An 18,529-nucleotide genomic window follows, 5' to 3' on the forward strand; every position below is an offset into this window, starting at 1 on the left:
TTTCAGTTAAATGAAAGCAGCCATCTAAGTGAAATAGTGCTGGGACTCAGAGAAAGGCTAACATTTTAGAAGACCTAAGTTTCAAGTTTATAAACATGTATCTTGAAATAAAATCCAAAATGTAAAAATACATTTCTATCACTTTGTAAATCATTTTTCTGTATTGGTTCTTTCTCTCAATCTTTAGCCAAAACTAGATCTGGGACAGATTCCAGGCCAGGACAAAAATGCAAAATTCCATACTGTTCATTCTTTGATTTTTGCCTTGAATTGAATAGTTGGAAGTTAGCCACGGGGGAACTCGAAATTTTCTGATTCCCTCTCTCATTAATCAAACAGACCAAGTAAGTTCTAAAGTCTGCTTTGTACGTTCCTTTTACCAGCCCAGAATGTAGTCTTCCCAAGTCAGAGTCTATAGACATTAAAAAATAAATAAACCACCCCAAACCCATTGCCGTCCAGTTGATTCTGATATAAAAACTGTCCTTAAAAATTATCTAGTCTTCTTACATCATCTTGAGACCAGAAGAACTAGATGGTGCCTGGCTACAACCGATGACTGCCCTGGCAGGGAGCACAACAAAGAACCCCTGAGGGAGCAGGAGGTCAGTGGGATGCAGACCCCAAATTCTCACAAAAAGACCATACTTAATGGTCTGACTGAGACTAGAGGAATCCCGGCGGTCATGGTCCTCAAACCTTCTGTTGGCCCAGAACTGGAACCATTCCCGAAGACAACTCAGCAGACATGAAAGGGACTGGACGGTGGGTGGGAGAGAGATGCTGATGAAGAGTGAGCTAATTATATCAGGTGGACACTTGAGACTGTGTTGGCATCTCCTGTCTGGAAGGGGGGGATGGGAGGTTAGAGAGAGTCGGAAGCTGGCAAAATCATCACAAAAGGAGAGACTGGAAGGGCTGACTCATTAGGGGGACAGCAAGTGGGAGAACGGAGTAAGGTGTATATAAACTTATATGTGACAGTCTGACTTGATTTGTAAACGTTCACTTGAAGCTCAATAAAAGTTAATAAAAAAAAAAAGTATAGACTTACTAAGCACTACCGTTATCTGGAAAAAAAAAAAAAAAAAAGCCTGAAAGAATAGAGTTTCAAGAGAAATAAAATCTGTAATGTAATTTTAGTATTCCCCCTCTCCAGCCATTAGATTTTAGACAAAGATTATCTTATTTTTTACTTGTATCTCCTGAAGCACATAATAACTTTTAATAAAAATTAACTTTCAACAACAACAACAAAAAAAAATTATCTAGTCTTCCCCAAAATTTTGACAATAAAGAAACTGAACCCAAGTCTTGAAGTTTCCCAAGTTCAAACAGCTTGGGTTAGTGGCAGAACCAGGACGCAGCTCTGGTATTCTGACTCTTGGAAAATGAAGTACTTGAGAGTGCCTTCCAAGACACCGTGTGGGTGACTTAGGATGGCCTTAAGGCCAGTGAGGAATGCAACACAGTGGGATCCTCTGTCCTGACATATGGCTCCCGAGTGAGGATAGTGCCCAGGGGTTGTAGCAAAAACATATGAACTTCAGACAGGCAACCCAGGTTCCAGAGATAGTTCTAACACTAACTAACCACATACCTTTAGTAAAGTTGCTTGAAAGTAACCAGTACAAACCTGCCTAATCATAAACCAGCTGCCTTTAAGTTGATTTCAACTCACGGTGACTCCACATGTTTCTGAGTAGAACTGCATCCATACGGTTTTCAGTGGTTATTTTTTCAGAAGTGGGTTGCCAGGTCTTTCTTCCGATGTGCCTCTGGGTGGATTCAAACTGCCAACGTTTCGGTTAGTTGCTGTTGTTAGGTGCCCACAATTCGATTCCAACTCACAGTTACCCTATAAGACAGACAACTACCCCATAGGTTTTCTAGGCTGTAATTTTTGCCGGAGTAGATCACCAAGTCTTTCTCCTGTGGAGCGGCTGGGTGGGTTCTGTCAACCTTTGGGTTAGGAGCCTAGGGCTTAACCATTGCACCCCCATGGCTCCTTTTTCCCTTGGTGGCAGAGTGCTAAGGTTGCCCAATATTCATTGGCCCCTTTCCTTCCCCTATTTGGAAATTATAAACATTGAAAGGAATAATGTAGGCTAGAACAGTGCCTGGAACATATTAAAGCTTAATATTATTACTGATTATTTTTATACTGCCAGTCTTGGTAGGCTTCCTAAGCATCAGATAAGGTGCTAACCAAACCACGTTTGTGGTCGCTCTGGCCCAAGACTGCGCATGTGCGCCTCTGCGTAGACTAGCGCACCCTGGAGGTTTTCCCGCCAAGGTGCAAGCTTCACCCCTTCGATGGCCCGCCCCTTAAACCGCGAGCACGGCGGACGAAGCGCGCGCTCGGCAAGGGGTGACGTCAACGAGTGGGCAGGCCCTGGGATTGAGGGCGTTTGCTTCTGGGGCTAAGGGCCCGCCCCTTCCGGAGGAAGCCGGTGTTGCCGGTAGCGGCCGGGTGTGAGGCGTTGTTCCTTGCTTCCTGGTCCGGTGGCCTCGGCATGAAGATCACGAGGCAGAAACACGCCAAGAAGCATCTTGGCTTCTTCCGCAACAATTTCGGCGTTCGCGAGCCTTACCAGGTACTGCTGGATGGCACCTTCTGTCAGGCGGCGCTCCGGGGCCGCATCCAGCTGCGGGAGCAGCTGCCCCGCTATCTCATGGGGGCGACGCAGCTGTGTACCACCAGGTGGGTCCGGCTGGGAGGAGGCACCGGGATCCTGGGTGTGGTAGAGGCGAGGCCGCCGGCAAACATTGAGAGTCCAGACCAAAAACCAAACCAAACCCATTGCCATGGAGTTGATTTTGGCTCGTAGCGACCCTGTGGACAGAGTAGAACTGCCCCATCGGGTTTCCAAGGCTGTAGGTCTTTACAGAAGCCACATCTCTCTCCCGCTGAAGGGCTGGTGCGTTGGAACCACGGACCTTTCCATCAGCAGCCCAGCGCTTAACCATTGCACCACCAGGATTTCTGATACTGCGAGCCCAGGAGGTTCAAAAGTCTGGCCCACGGGGAATTGCCAATTCCGTGGAGGCACTGAGGAGGTCAGGCGGGTGTCTACAATGTAGGCAGAAAGTACAGTGTCCGGGTAAAATTTACGTGCTGGTAGCTTGGCGAATAAGAACATGTACTTTGTAGCCAGATAGTCCTGGCTTGGTATCCTGGTCCCGGTCCTCCTGCTCCGTTGTTTGGGGCAAATAGATTTAATGTCTCTGAGCCTTGGATTTCTCATCAGTAAAATAGGGATAATAACTAGTTCTAAGGTTGCTGGAAGGATCAAACGAGGTATAGTGTATATAGAGCTTTTATCGGTCTCCAAAACTTACTCCTTTTTAAATGGTTACTCACAAGCCTCACAACTGCACTGTGAGGTAGTATCTTGGAGTCCCAGATAAAGAAGTTGAGACTCGAGATTTTAAAAGTTTGCCCAAGATCGTTTATTTATTGAACTGTCTTTAATAAGTACTGCCATGTCCCAAGCTCTGCTCCAGCTACTGAGGATAACTTGGTGAACAGGACAGACAAGCTCCCAGGCCTCATGACCAGTAAAGTGCATAAGCCAACCTCTATTTGGTGTTTTTTGACTCCAGGTTTAATGTTCACCAACTTCATCAAAGTGTGGAAACACTTAGGATGGAACCTTGTAGGAATGGGAGGAATCATAGAAGGTTTCATAGAAAAGACAACAGTTCAGCCCAGTCACAGTTCAGTCCTGAGGGAAAGGACTGTTTTGAATGACAGAAAAGAGAGAAAAGGCATTCCTTTTTGTGAAAACCTCTTAAAGGAATGGAGTTGTGAAATGCCTGGGGAAGAGATTAAAGCGCAGAATATAGGTAGGAAAGAAGCTGTGAAGAAAGTAAATTGAGATTAAGTTCTGAAGAACTACTATTAAGAAACTTTGTTTTGTTTTTCATGGTAGAATATTTAAAGAAAATGAAAAAGTGACTTACCATACCATTACCTATGAGTAAAGGAGCGCTGGTGGTGCTGTGGTCCATCTACTAAATAAAGTTTGATTGAACCCACACAGAGGCACCACAGATTACAGCCTAGAACACCTTATGGGGCAGTTCTCCTCTTGTCATGTGGGGTCACTATGAGTTGAAATTGACTGGATGGAGCCTAACAATACCCATGAGTAACCACTGTTAACATGCGCTGTAACATCCATCTGGTTCTTTTATACATTCTCGCACATACACATAGAATTGTATACTATGTAATTGGCCTGCTTTTCTCACTCAACACTGCTCCATAAACACTGTTCCATATTTCATCAGAGCTTTCCAAGCAGTGTGCCACAAGTAGGTTAAGAACTGTCCTAAACCTTTTTATCCTCTCAGCCCTGAGGGCTTCCAGAAAGTCCTTAGAAGGCCTGTGTCCTGGATTTGGTTGCTTCTGGGCTACAAGTAGCTTGTATTTTTACCCCTCTGTATCGCAGAAATATTAACACTTTAAATGTAGGGCTATGATATAAAAAAGGTTGGAAAATACTGAATGAAATTATATTCTACACCATTTTTTTTTCCCTAAAGAATTCAGCTTAACTACTGGAATTTTTCAAACATACAGAAAAGAATACCACACACACAGAAACACACAAAACCAAACCAGTTGATGTCCAGCCAATTCTGGCTCATAGCAACTCTATAGGGCAGAGTAGAACTGCCCCATAGGCTGGTGGATTCAAACTGCTGACCTTTTGGTTAACAACCAAGCTTTTAACCATTGCACCACCAGGGCTCCAAATAATATAATGAAATGCCTATTCAGCTTTTACAATTATCAGCATGGCCAATCTTGTTTCATCTTTTCTTCTCCCTTAATGATGGGTTATTTTAAAGCACATTATTCTGTCAGTTCTTTGTATCATGAAGAGATTAAAAAACAAAACAAAACAAAATCTGTTGCCTTGGAGTCGATTTCGACTCAAAGCAACCCTATGGGACAGAGTAGAACTGCCCCATAGGGTTTCCAAGGAGTAACTGATGAATTCGAACTGCTGACCTTTTGATTAGCAGCTGTAGCACTTAACCACTGTGCCACCAGGGCCCCATGAAGGGATAAAGATGCCTTTTTAAAAACCAGGACCCAAATAAGGTTCATTTGGTTTCTGTGTGTCTTAGGTCATTTTACCCTATTAACAGTTTACTCTTCTCCCTTCCCATTTTTTTAAGTTTGCAGCTTATGTTTTTAAGAAATCAGGTCATTTTTTTTGTAGCATGTCCTATGTTCAGGCTTTGACTGATTGCATCTCCTTGAATTCATTTAACAAGTTCCTTCATCTCTCTTTCATTACTGGAGTCCCTGGGTGGTGTAAACAGTTAATGCTGCTAACTTAAAGGTTAGAGGTTCAAATCCACCAAGAGGAGGCTCAGAAGAACAGCCTAGTGGTCCACTCCCAAAAAATGAACCATCCAGAACCCTACGGAGCACAGTTTTACTCTGACACACATGGGGTCACCATGAGTTGGAACCAACTCAACAGCGTCTGGTTTACTGGTTATTTACTGATCACTAGTAGTTTTTTTTTAGTAGTTAGATGTCATCTATGTCAAGAAATTTGGGAGACAGCTTCTTGGCCAACCGACTGGAAGAGATCCATATTTGTGCCCATTCCAGTGAAACGTGGTCCAACAGAATACAGAAATTATCAAACAATATCATTAATACCACATACAAGTAAGATTTTGCTAAAGATAATTCAGCAGTGGCTGCAGCAGTACATTGATGGGGAACTGCCAGAAGTTCAGCCTGGATTCAGAAGAGGATGTGTAATGAGCGGTATGGTTGCTGATGTCAGATGGATCTTGGCTAAAAGCAGAGACTACACGAAAGATGTTTACCTGTGTTTTATTGACTGTCCGAAGGCAGTGCACCATGTGGATCATAATAAATTATGGATAACGTTGCAAAGAATGAAAATCCTAGAACACTTCATTGTGTTCATGAGGAACCTGTACATAGACCAAGAGGCAGTCGTTTGAAAAGAACAAGGGGATATTGCGTGGTTTAAAGTCAGGAGTGGTATGTGTTAGGGATGTATCCTTTCGCTGTACATATTTAATCTGTAAGCTAAGCAAATAATCCTGAGAAGCTGGACTTTGTGAAGAAGAACGTGGCATCAGGATTGGAGGAAGACTCATTAACAGCCTGCTATATGCAGATGACACAACTTTGCTTGTTGAAAGGGAAGAGGACTTGAAGTATTTACTGATGAAGATCAAAGACTACAGCCTTCACTTTGTATTACGCTTCAACATAAAACAAAAATCTTCACAACTGGACTAATATGCAACATTATGATAAATTTGATAAATGGGGAAAAGTTGTCAGGGACTTCATTTTCTTAAATCCACAATTAACACCCATGGAAGCAGCAGTCAAGAAATAAGCGACATATTGCATTGGGCAGAGCTGCTGCAAAAGACCTCTTTAAAGTGTTAAAAAGCAACGATGTCACTTTGAGGACTAAGGTACCCTGTCCCAAGCCACGGTATTTTCAATTGTATCATATGCTTGTGAAAGCTGGCAATAAATAAATAAGGAAGACTGAAGAAGAATTGATGCCTTTGAATTATGGTGTTTGTGAAGAATAGGGAATATACTGTGGATTACTAGAAGAATAAACAAATCTGTCTTGGAAGAAGTACAGGCAGAATGCTCCTTAGAAGCAAAGATGGGAAGACTTAGTCTTAATGTACTTTGGACATGTTATCGGAAGGGACCAGTTGCTAGAGAAGGGCATCATGATTGGTAAAGTGGAGGGTCAGTGAAAAAGAGGAAGACCCTTGGCAAAATGGATTGACACAATGGCTTCAACAATGGGCTCAAGCACAACAACGATCGTGACGATAGTGCAGGACTTGGCAGAGTTTCATTCTGTCGTACACAGGGTCACTATGAGTCCGAACCAACTCGACGGCATCTAACAACGAGAAGTAGTTAGATCTAGGGAACTTAATCATGTTCAGGTTTAAAGAAATTTGGAGTTTAAGGATGTAAGCAGTGGAATTTTTTGTTTAGAAAAGATAACTGCAGTAATGTGAGGAATAACCTGGAGAAGCAAGAAAGTGAAGACAGGTAAATGCATTTTGTGCTAGTCCAGGCAAGAAATTATGGGATCCTCAAGCTGGGAAAGGAAATGGTAGGGATCCAAAGGCTCTACAGGGAGACATTACTGAAGTGGATAGGCCTAACAGCTGATGGGGTGGGGGTAGGGGTGAGGAAAAAGGTATCAAATATAGTTTGAGATTACTACCCAGGGTGTCTGTGAGGATGATAGTATTTCAAAGAGATAGAAAACTCTAGAGGAGATGAAATTTAGAGACAGGAAAGCAGAAAGTTTGATTTTATACATTGTGAATTTGAAAAGCTGATGGTAGGACATCTGTAGGAAAATATTGAATAAGTAGTTGGAAATTTGGGCCTGAAACTCAAGATAGGGATCAAGCCTGATAACCAGAGAAAGCAAAATCTCTCCTTAAAAAATAATGGGTGCACGTGGACACTTGAGACTATGTTGGCATCTCCTGTCTGGAGGGGAGATGGGAGGGTACAGGGGGTTAGAAACTGGGAAAATGGTCATGAAAGGAGAGACTGGAAGGAGGGAGCAGGCTGACTCATTAGTGGGAGAGTAAATGGGAGTATGTAGTAAGGTATATATAAGTTTATGTGTGAGAGACTGACTTGGTATGTAAACTTTCACTTAAAGCACAATAAAAATTCTTTAAAAATAATGGGTGGTAGATACAGGGGGTGAGGCAAGGTAGAATCTGGCTAGGTAGTATTGAAGAAATCTTTTGCGTCAATCATTCTCATAATGTTTTTCAGTGTAAGGAAGGAAATACCTGAGGAGCTTACTAAAATTTCTAGCTCCAAAAGAGTGCAGATTTGGGAAAGAGAGGAGCTAGAAATTAATATAATTTAATATCACCTTGTAATTCTGATGTGGGTAGTTTGTAGATGCCACTTTGCAAAACACTGTTTTATATTAATGTGAACATGCAAAATGAAAGGAAATTGTCTAGCTTGGAATTGGAGGGCTCAGAAGGGAGAGGCAACAAGTGGCTAAAAAACTGACTGTGAGATCAGAATGTCAGTGTTTAAATCCTATTCCACCACATGGTAACTGTGTAACTTAAGTTACATTAACTGCCTTAGTCTTTAAAAAAAAAAAATTTGTTTTATAAAATAGAATAATACCTGTCATAGGGTTATTGTGAGAATTAAATGTGTTAAAAGCATTTAATGGGTGTTCTGCAAAATTTTCAATCATTCGGAAGTACTTGTTGACACCTACTGTGTGCCAGGCATTGTGCACTGTTTGAATTGATGATCTACCTCACTGATTTCTTTCTGAGCTCTACTGTTTTGCATTTACGGAATAGTCTTAACCATTTCCTGCTCTTACCCTTTAAGATGAGCTTAGTCTTCGGGTCTTTTCCATCCATCTATAGTTTAGGGCCTGAGGTTAAAATGATGTGTATCGTTTGTTTGAACTTGTCATGTTATTAAATTCTCTTAGAATGAGGTATTCTAAAAGAGGGATACTTTTGAAGTAAGCTGTATAACTTCATAACTTGTTTTGAAATTGAGAGTTTATATAAAGAGCATTTAGCATGCTGCTTGGCACATAGTAAGTGCTCATTAAATGTTGGCTATTATTATTTCTACTTCCTGTATGTATTTTCCAGGCCTTTTCTTTTAATAGTGAATGTCAAGGTTAAAAGCTGGTGTGTGGCTGCTATGTGACAAATTCAGATTGTAATGGTATAGTTTTACTTTAAAAAAAAAAGTGTTTTTTTTTTTTTTTGGTTTTTATTTCATGTAAACAACTGAAGTGTGTTTGCTGTAATTGTGGGCCACTAATAACATTCTCCCCTCCCCTCCCAGGTGTGTGTTAAAGGAGTTAGAAACATTGGGAAAGGACTTATATGGAGCAAAATTGATTGCACAAAAGTGCCAGGTTCGAAATTGTCCCCATTTCAAGAATGCAGTGAGTGGATCAGAATGCCTGCTTTCCATGGTCGAAGAGGGAAACCCTCATCATTATTTTGTGGCAACACAGGTGATGCTTCTTTAAAACCACGAGTCAGTTTTAGTCATTTCTCTTCATAGCTCATGTGGAATTATTTATAGTCAGAAAAAAAAAATAGATGGAAGTGATGTTAACGTGTTTAGACTCTTTAAAATGTAGGCTTTTACATTAATTTGCAGTCATTTAAAACAGTTGTCATTTGGGAGTTTGAGGAGAGAACCTTAGGCATGTTGACTCATCTTAGTACTGCCATTCGCATTCTTAAAGTATAGACAGGTGTGATGTTTTAGGGTTCTTAGAGGAAAGATAAGTAGAGCAAAGATTTTATGTTCTATGTTCATGAATTTCTTTTATATTCCTGTATTTCATAGTATTTCTCAGAAAGGCATGGTTCATATTGTTTAAGATTTTGCCAACAAGCTGGAACTGTTTTAGGATTTTAAAGACTGGCAGGGAGGCAGAAGGCTGTTGCTCAAAGGTGTTATTAATTAAGACGTTCACATACATAAAGAATATACTTGAATATGTTTTCAAAATTATAAAATTACATGATTAGCGGCAGAGTTGAATCAAAATCCAAAGTGGCTAGTTTTTGTTTCTGTTCCTCCAACCTCTTAAAGTATTCTTGACCCTTTCTGAAGCATATCTCAGAGGAGAAACAAAGGAAACCAACTACATTTACCTTTATATTAGTTAGTAGGCCTAGAATATTGGTAAGTCCAGGTCACACTTCAGCTGTTTGTACTCAGTTTTTGTTTTTTGTTGTCATGAGATTCCCCCATCAGTGAGACATACCGATTTGACAAATGAAGCTTGTGATCCCTTTTATTTTTAGTATAGCTCTCTTGAAGTTCTTAGAAACCTTCCTATTTTAAGGCACCTTAATTTAATTGATATAGTTTAACTAAATGTTTTTTCTTCTTAATAGGATCAAAATTTGTCTGTGAAAGTAAAGAAAAAACCTGGAGTTCCTCTCATGTTTATTATTCAGAACACTATAGTCTTAGACAAACCTTCTCCGAAAACAATTGCCTTTGTTAAAGCAGTGGAGGCTGGTCAGCTTGTCTCTGGGCATGAGAAACAAAGTATCAAACAGCTCAAAGAAGAACAGGGTTTAGTAAAAAACCCTAAACAGAGAAGAAGAAAGAAGCGCAAAAAAATCAGTGGTCCCAATCCTCTTAGCTGTTTGAAAAAAAAGAAAAAAGCACAGGATACAAAACCATCTTCTGCATCTGAGAAAAAAAGAAAAGGAAAAAGAATCCGGAACAGATCTGCCTCAAAAGTACTTTCTGAAAAACAGAATGCAGAAGGATAATGACTCCCTTGGACACTTTAGAAGACTTTTAAATGTGAAAAAATAAATTTAATTGAAATTGTGGAAGTGCTTACCATAAAAGACTAAACCAATTTTTGTAAATGAGCATAGACTCACAAGCCTCTGCCTAAAATTATTTGTAAAATAAAAAGAGTGAATGGGTTTAGGTATGGTGGTAAGTTTTTTCACTCAGTGGTTTGGGGAGATTGTTTTTCAAGGTAAAACTATTACCTCCTCTTCCCTCTCTCCCCACAAAAGTATTATATGCAAACAGTATTTAAAAAATCAAATAGTAATAAAAGGCTTGTTACCAAAAAAAAGAGGGTAGTCCCTCTTTCACATTCACACAAGAAACCACTTCCAGCTTTTCTAACTATTCCAGAATTTACCTTTATAGTTCTAAAAATGGGAATATGCTGCTATCTACTGATCCATCCATCATCTTTTGACTCCCTACTAGGAGAGGAAATATTTGCTTGCTTATTCTCTTTTTCCTCCCATTCTCTCAGTACGTTATTAATATTTAAGTCTGTATATCCCAAACTCAGTATTTTCATATGACTAAAAGCATTGTTCACTGCTGAACCAAGTAGCATGCTACGATTGAATTTATTTCTTATCCTACTTTTTTTTTTATTACTCCTGAAGTTAATAATAGCCTTATTTTAAGGATCAGACTACAGATCCAATGACTGTAAAGAATCTCACGATATAATTTTTCTTATGGTCAGAGCCATCAGGTAATACCAGGTCGTTTTTCCCCAAGGAGATAATTCTGGAGCCCTCTGACATCCTCCAGTGTAAGAAAGGTTTTGTATCTAAATTGAATTGAATAATCAAAATTGTCTTTTCCAGCCCTTCTCCCCTTGTTTTAATCATCCATCAGGCCAAAATTAAAATGTTTTTGCACCGTAAGACTGAAATATAAAATTATTTTAAGTTCTTAACAGGAACATTTTTAGTAAAAGCTATTGAAAAAAGTGAACAGTCTATAGTTCCTATGAGTGAGGATAACATTTATTAATGGCAGGTTAGTTACCAGATCAAATGTAGACAAAGCAGTATAGCAGGTGGAATGTACCCTGATGGTATTCGTTTCAACCTGTTAAAATTGAGTACATTTCTGGTATTCTTGTTAACAAAATAAAGCTTATTTATGCTTATTCAGTGCTATCTGATTGCTTACTAATAGTCTCTGGGCTGGAAACCTGAAAAGTCACCTCATTTTAGGATTTATTTTTAAATATTTTAAATCTTAAAACTTTGATTTGCCATTTATTTTTCGAGTTAGATTAAAAGATTTTTAAAGAAAAAAATCTCCCCATATTCTTGTATAATCCTCTTGTGAATATTACACTTAGACTTCTCCCAAATCTACCTCAATCCCAAGTAATATTTGCTTTTTTTTTCTCACCATTCTTGCTTTCTTTTCCATACAATCTGGGGTGGTGTGGGTAATCACTCATGGGACCTTTTGGTTAGCTGCTGTTAACCACTGTGCCACCAGGGCTCCTTCTTGCAGTAAACTAAGGCTAATTAACTGTATACACCACCTCCCACTTAAACCTACAAATCCTTACAAGACACTCAGGAACAGATGTCCTTTGTAACCTGGGGACTGCCTGTACTGAGCTTCAAGGATAGAATTCTCCTTTCTATGCGTGAAGTTAAGAGATTGAATCATGTCTCTGCAACTAGGTAAATGGCTATGATTTGACAGGCTTAATAGTTTTTCATGAGTGAGTAAAACGAATTGTTAGAATTCAAATTCTTTAAAATGTTTTAAAAACATATCATTTAATTGTACCTTAACTTTTCTTTAGTATTGTTAATTTGGGCGTAAATGAAAAAATGCTGTAATTTAAGAGATCGTAACATCCTTGTATATATGTATAAAGGAATGTGTGTGTGTGTGTGAAGATACATGTATTTCCTAATGGGAATAAAGTCAGAAGATTAGGTGCCTGGACTGAGTTTAGGAACTGCTTTCTCATGATGTTAGGTCAATGGTCTCCAAACATTTAGTCATACAACCTTACCAGTAAAAAAAAAAAAACAAGTGTGTATTTGGAAACCCTGGTGGCATAGTAGTTAAGTGCTTAAGGCTGCTAACCAAAGGGTTGGCAGTTCGAATCTGCCAGGTGCTCCTTGGAAACTCTGTGGGGCAGTTCTACTTTGTCCTACAGGGTCGCTCTGAGTCGGAATCGACTCGACGGGTGGGTTTTTTTTATACTTGTAATATATGTATATTTGTAAACTACATAGATTTGTTACATTATAAAATAGAGAAAAAAAACAATTTAAAGGATAATAATCATTTTAGTATTTTTGCCATTATACCCAGTGCTATTGTGTCAATTCCAACTCCTAGCAACCATATAGGGCAGAGTAGAACTGCCTCACAGGATTTCCAAGGAGTAGCTGCTGGATTCAAACTGCTGACTTTTTGGTTAGCAGCCAAGCTCTTAACCATTGTGCCACCAGGGCTCCAGTTTTACCATTAGATGGCTTCATTAGGCCAATTAGTATTTAAAAGCATAAGAAGGTTTACCAACAATATTGGATATGAAAGTACTTCTAGGAGTTTTTGTAATTAAATTTTTCCTTTAGATCTGACTAGATCATTGGTTTTTCCTTTATAGTATTGGTGAGAAAGTATAATATGTATACTAGGAGCAGGATGTATCAATATATATTTGCTGAATGAATTAAAATGAGGTCAGACCTGGTGGCTAAAAACCTAACGAGTCACCACAGAGGAGAGTCATGGCCTTTTGTCCAGTTTCCAGACCTAAACCAGTTTTCAGACCCAGAGCCCCTTAAGGGGAGATTGGTTTCTCTTGAAGAACTCTGAAGCATTGCTGCATGTATATACTGTAAATCTTCCTCAAAGCCTATGGCAGACGGACCTGTGAGTTCCTAAATCAGCTGTTTGCAGCTGCTCTTCCAGATGTAATATCTTTGCTGGGACAAATCAATACTGCCCCTGTCATATGATATGCAGCTAGTGACTGGAAAATAGAAATACTCAGACCTTCTGGGTATTTTAGGTACTGGTTCTGAATTTTTGCTAATTGCTAAAAAAAAAAAAATTCCTAGGGACCCAAAATGCCACTGGTATACCAGTCAAAGAGGGGCTTTATAGTGTTCAGGTCATAAATCGAGTCTCAGCCCAAGTTTGAATCACAGTGGACTGAGTAGGTCCATGAACGCACCCTATGCTTTTTCCCCAGTTTCAGAATGTATAATTGTTAAAGACATACTTGGAAACTAATTGCATCCCAATATTGATTGGCTGTTTCTATTTATAGACAAAGGGTCATTAGGGTAGGAACGGCCAGGTGGAAGGCACTGGAACATCTCCCCACCAAAAAAACCGATTGTGGTCAAGTCGATTCTGATGCATAACAACCCTATAGAACAGAGTAGAACTGCCACACAGAGTTTCCATGGAGCGGCTGGTGGATTCAAACTGCCAACCTTTTTGATTACCAGCCATAGCTCTTAACCACTGCACCACCAGGGCTCTCCCGACCAGGGTAGTAAACCCAAAACAATAGCACATTATTAGAGGAATCGCAGAGATTACTACCATCATCACACACTTGAATGATGAAGAAGTGTTGATTCTTATTACATATCCACTGAATCCATCTGTTTGGCCTCTGCAGAAGGTGGATGGATCTTGAAGAGTGGCTGAATTATTTTGAAGTTAATCAAGGGATGACTCGTTTGGAGCAGCTCTTCCAGATGTTACATCTTTGCTGGAACAAATCAACACAGCCCCTGCCGTATGATATGCAGCTACTGACTAATTTGCTAGGACTAGCAGAGCAGTTTGCTTTTGCATGGCAGTATTAACAGCATACCTTCAGTCTTGCTTCATGCTCATGTCAACTCACCTACTCTCAGAAGTAATAGAATCTACAGAGATCTTGGATCTTCTTGACATTACACGCAACATCACATATTGGTCCACTATATCGATGATATTATGCAAACTGGATCTGATGAGTAGGAAGTAGCAAGTACTACAGATGCCTTAGTAAGGCATACATGAACCAAAGAGTGGGAGATAAACCTTATGAAAAGTCGGGGAACCATCACCTCCGTCAGTCTCTGGAGGTTCAGAGGTCTGGAGCATGTCAAAATAACCTCTGAGAGGCAAAAGACATGTTGCTGCACCACAATCTCCTACCACTCAAAGCACAAAATTTGGTGGGCCATTTTGAGTTGGAGGCAACACATGCCACATTTTAGTTTGATACTCTGACCCAATTACTAAGTAAGCCATAAAGCTGACCATTTTGAGTGGAGATTAGAGCAAAAGAAGGCTCTGTAGCAAGCCCAGGCTGCAGCTGGAAGATTTTTTTTTTTTTTTTTTGGACCAGCAGATCCAATGATACCTGAAGTGTGGGTAGCAATATGGAGCCTCTGGCAAATACAATTAAAAAAAAAAAATCATGGCACAAGTCTCTGAAGTTCTGGAGAAAATGCATATCCTCTTCTTAAGATATGATTAACTTTGAAAAATAGTAACGAGATCACTCCTGGAGGTTCATCCTTCAGCCAAAGAGTGAACAGACCCATGGAACAAAACAAGACTAAAGGGGTGCACCCACCCGCCCTGGGGCACGGATTGGAAGGAAGGAGGGAACAGAGAAGCTGGTAATAGGGAACCTAGGGTTGAGAAGAGAGTGTTGACATGTCATGGGGTTGTGAACCAATGTCATAGAATAATTGGTGTACTAGGAATCGACTCGAGGGCAGTGGGGTTTTGGGAATTGATGAGAAACTAGTTTGTTCTATAAACCTTCATCTAAAGTATAATAAAAGACACACACACACAAATAAAAATATATGTTCCCCAAGTGTTCCTAATGTGCTGGCAGGGTTGAGAACCTCTGGTGTAGAAAAGAACCTGGGGTTGGGAATCAGGCAAAACCCACTGCCATCAAGTCAATTCCAACTCATAGCAACTGTATAAGACAGAGTAGAACTGCCTCATAAGGTTTCCAGGGCTGTCATTCTTTACGGAAGCAGATGGTGACATCTTTCTCCAACGGCTGGCGGGTTCCAACCACTCACCTTTCAGTTAGCAGCAGAGCACTTTAACCACTGCACCACCAGGGCTCCTTGGAATAAGTCAAACCCAAGTCCAAGTTACCACCTTGGGCTCTTCTCAGCCTCGGTTTTCTTACGGATAAAATAGGGTTAATACAAAGATTATAAATAAGATAGAAACTGCCAAAAAAAAAAAAAAAGCCCAAACCCATTGCTGTTGATAAGCTGATTCCAACTCATGATGTAGAACTGAGCTCTGCAGGGTTTTCTTGGCTGTAATCTTTACAGAACTAGATCGCCAGGCTTTCTCTCACAGCATTGCTGGGTGGGTTTGAACTGCCAACCTTTTAATTTTTAGTTGAGCACAAACCATTTGCATAACCCAGGGACCTACTGGCACCCAGTACAGGTTTTTGGGGTTACAATGGAATACTGTGTGTCTTCAGTTTGACTCATTGGGGTCTGTGGGTATCTTGGATGGTCTATCAGGTGCAGCATGAGGAAGTGAGGCTCACACAGGAAGGTCAGAAAACAAATAGATTTAATACTCACAGATTGCAGACAGGAAACTACGGCATGCCTCGATGCAGGACCACACAGGGACCTGGGAATAAGGCAACACCAAGCTGGAACTGTAGGAGAGGGCTTATGTATGGCCAGCAGGGTGGGGTTACCTAGGATTCACAGGCTTAAGTCTTATTGACCAGTTTGAAAGTTTCTAGTGCTTTAGCACGGGAAAAGAGAGAAGTTTTAATCACAGGCACCCACGTGGGGTGCGGCCATGAGGGGCAAGCAGTAACTATGGCGGCTGAGAGACTGCGTTACAAGATACTGAAGAGTTCTTATCATGGGAAACTATATGGAGCATGGCCAGGAGGGTTAGTTAAAGCCTATAACTGTTGAGAGATAGGGTGAAAAGACAGGAACAACCATGTCAGAAACTGGGTGAAAGGGCAACTAGGAGGAATAAGGGATGCCAAGGTGGAAAATTATATAAGCCACAAATTGGCTTTATGACATCATGCATCCATAAAAATCCTATTTTGTAAGGCTAGTTAATGATCTAAGAAAATAAATGTTAGTTCTCTTACCCCCTTGCTCTCTCTCCTTCCCTCATATCCCCCCTACCATCAACTTTTGCAGACACACGCTTGGGCCTATTGTCCTTCTTAAGGACAACATCGTGATCCTGAGCAGCGTTTCTCATCCGTTGGGTACAAATTTGTCTCTAATGAATGCTTTCAAAAAATCAAACATGAATCTTTAGAGAAGATGCCTGGGCTTCTGAACATTTAAAAGCTCCCAATGATTCTAATGTGAAGTCAGCATTGAAAACCACTTACCTGGAACAGTGGATGTCAAACTTTGGCGCACATAAGAATTGTTTAGAGATTTTATTTACACTCAGGTTCCTGGGTTTTACCCCCAGAGTCTGATTCAGTAGAGGGCCCATGAATTTGCATTTTCAGCAAGCTCCCAGCTCTAAGAACCAGCAGCATCAGCATTACCTGGGAGCTTCTTAGAAATGCAAATTCCTGGCTCCTACCCAGCACTGTCCTATAGGGTCGCTATGAGTCGGAATCCACTCAACGGCAGTGGGTTTGGTTTGGTTTTTTTTTTTACCCAGCACTAGGAAACTCTGGTGGCCTAATGGTTAAGTGCTATGGCTGCTAACCAAGAGGTCGGCAGTTCAAATCCACCAGGCGCTCCTTGGAAACTCTATGGGGCAGTTCTACTCTGCCCTATAGGGTCTCTATCAGTCGGAATTGGCTCCCGTTCAGCGGGACCTGGGACTACAGAGTCAGAATCTCTGGGGGTGGGATCCAGGAGCCTGTGGTTTAACAAGCTCTTCAGGTGATTCTTCTGCACCCTGAAGTTTCAGAACCATGGGCCTAGATTAGGGCATAGTAACAAAGCAAGAAAGAAGGCAGCCCCAGGAACCTGAGACCATCATTATGATTCTGACTGGCGGGAGGAGTGATCAGAGTCTGAGACCAGCCTCTCAGACAAACCACCAAAACCAAGTGTCAGGGAGGGGTGGTTCCTCCAGGGAAAACCCAGCTACCATTTCCAAAACAAGAGAAACGAATGCGAGGCAAAAGCATAGGTATCTCTTATAAATACTTGGGCTACGGGGTTGTTTTCTAAGGATGAAATAAGATAACGCATGAAAAAAATGCTTTTCAATGTCTGGCATATAGTAAGTAATTAGTTGATTGCATGAATTATTTTTATTAAAGTAGTGCAGCGGATTGAATGGAGGCCTTCCAAAATATATGCTTACAGCCTGATCTCTGGTACCTTACTTGGAAAAAAAGCCTTTGCAAATGTAAAGAATTCTGAGTTGAGGAAATTACCCTGATCATCCAGGTGGGCCCCAATTCCACAGACAGTGTGGTTATAAGAGACACAGAAAGGAGAAGATGATGTGTCTACGGAGACGGGAGGTGACATGAGATGGAGCAGACAGAGATGCAGCCCCCAGCGAAGTAATTCCAACAGCCACCAGAAGCTGGAAGAGGCAAGGAATGGGTCCTTCCCTACCCCACACCTCTGGGGGGATTGCGGCCCTGCCAATACCTTACTTTTGGGCTTCTGGCACCTGAACTGTGAGAGAATAAATTTCTGTTGTTTTAAGCCATAAAGTTGGTGGTAATTTGTTATGGCAGCCCCGGAAACTAATACAGAGAAAAAAGTGTTTTTTTTTTTTTTAATTCCGTGATTCATATTTCATTAGCATTTGAAAAGTGGTTCTTTCAGATATTTTCCCACAATTATAATGGAAAAAGAACCCTGTGGTGCAGTGGTTAAGACCTATAGCTGCTAGCCAAAAGGTCAGCAGTTCAGATCTACCAGCTGCTCCCTGGAAACCCTATAGGGTCGCTAAGTGACTCGACGGCACCTGACAACAACAACAACATAATGGAAAAACACTTTCTGTATAAATAGAAGTACTGTCTCTAGATCTCTAGACTTGATTCACTGGCTTCAACAAATATTCAATCAAGGAACTAAAACTAACGCAATTCAAAACCACTGTTAAAATGCACCTATTAAAATGGTTATATTAAAAACAAAACAGTCTCAAGGATGT

General features: G+C 40.7%; 1 protein-coding gene across 1 annotated transcript; it reads left to right on the forward strand.

The window, feature by feature from the left end:
• The first annotated feature begins 2,445 nt into the window (after positions 1–2,445).
• UTP23 (UTP23 small subunit processome component) lies at positions 2,446–14,016 on the forward strand. The gene is made up of 3 exons (XM_003408445.4): positions 2,446–2,704; positions 8,912–9,086; positions 9,985–14,016. The coding sequence occupies exons 1-3, from the start codon at positions 2,517–2,519 to the stop codon at positions 10,369–10,371; spliced, it is 750 nt and encodes a 249-aa protein (XP_003408493.1). The 5' UTR covers positions 2,446–2,516; the 3' UTR covers positions 10,372–14,016.
• Positions 14,017–18,529: the final 4,513 nt, after the last annotated feature.

Source organism: Loxodonta africana, chromosome 14 (assembly GCF_030014295.1).
Source record: "Loxodonta africana isolate mLoxAfr1 chromosome 14, mLoxAfr1.hap2, whole genome shotgun sequence".
Classification (NCBI taxonomy): domain Eukaryota; kingdom Metazoa; phylum Chordata; class Mammalia; order Proboscidea; family Elephantidae; genus Loxodonta; species Loxodonta africana.

Excerpts from the sequence above, each read along its gene's own strand:
- UTP23 (XM_003408445.4), top strand. The coding sequence starts at position 2,517 with ATGAAGATCACGAGGCAGAAACACGCCAAGAAGCATCTTGGCTTCTTC. Across the intron at positions 2,705-8,911 it reads ACGCAGCTGTGTACCACCAG|GTGTGTGTTAAAGGAGTTAG; the intron begins GTGGGTCCGGCT and ends CTCCCCTCCCAG. Across the intron at positions 9,087-9,984 it reads ATTATTTTGTGGCAACACAG|GATCAAAATTTGTCTGTGAA; the intron begins GTGATGCTTCTT and ends TCTTCTTAATAG.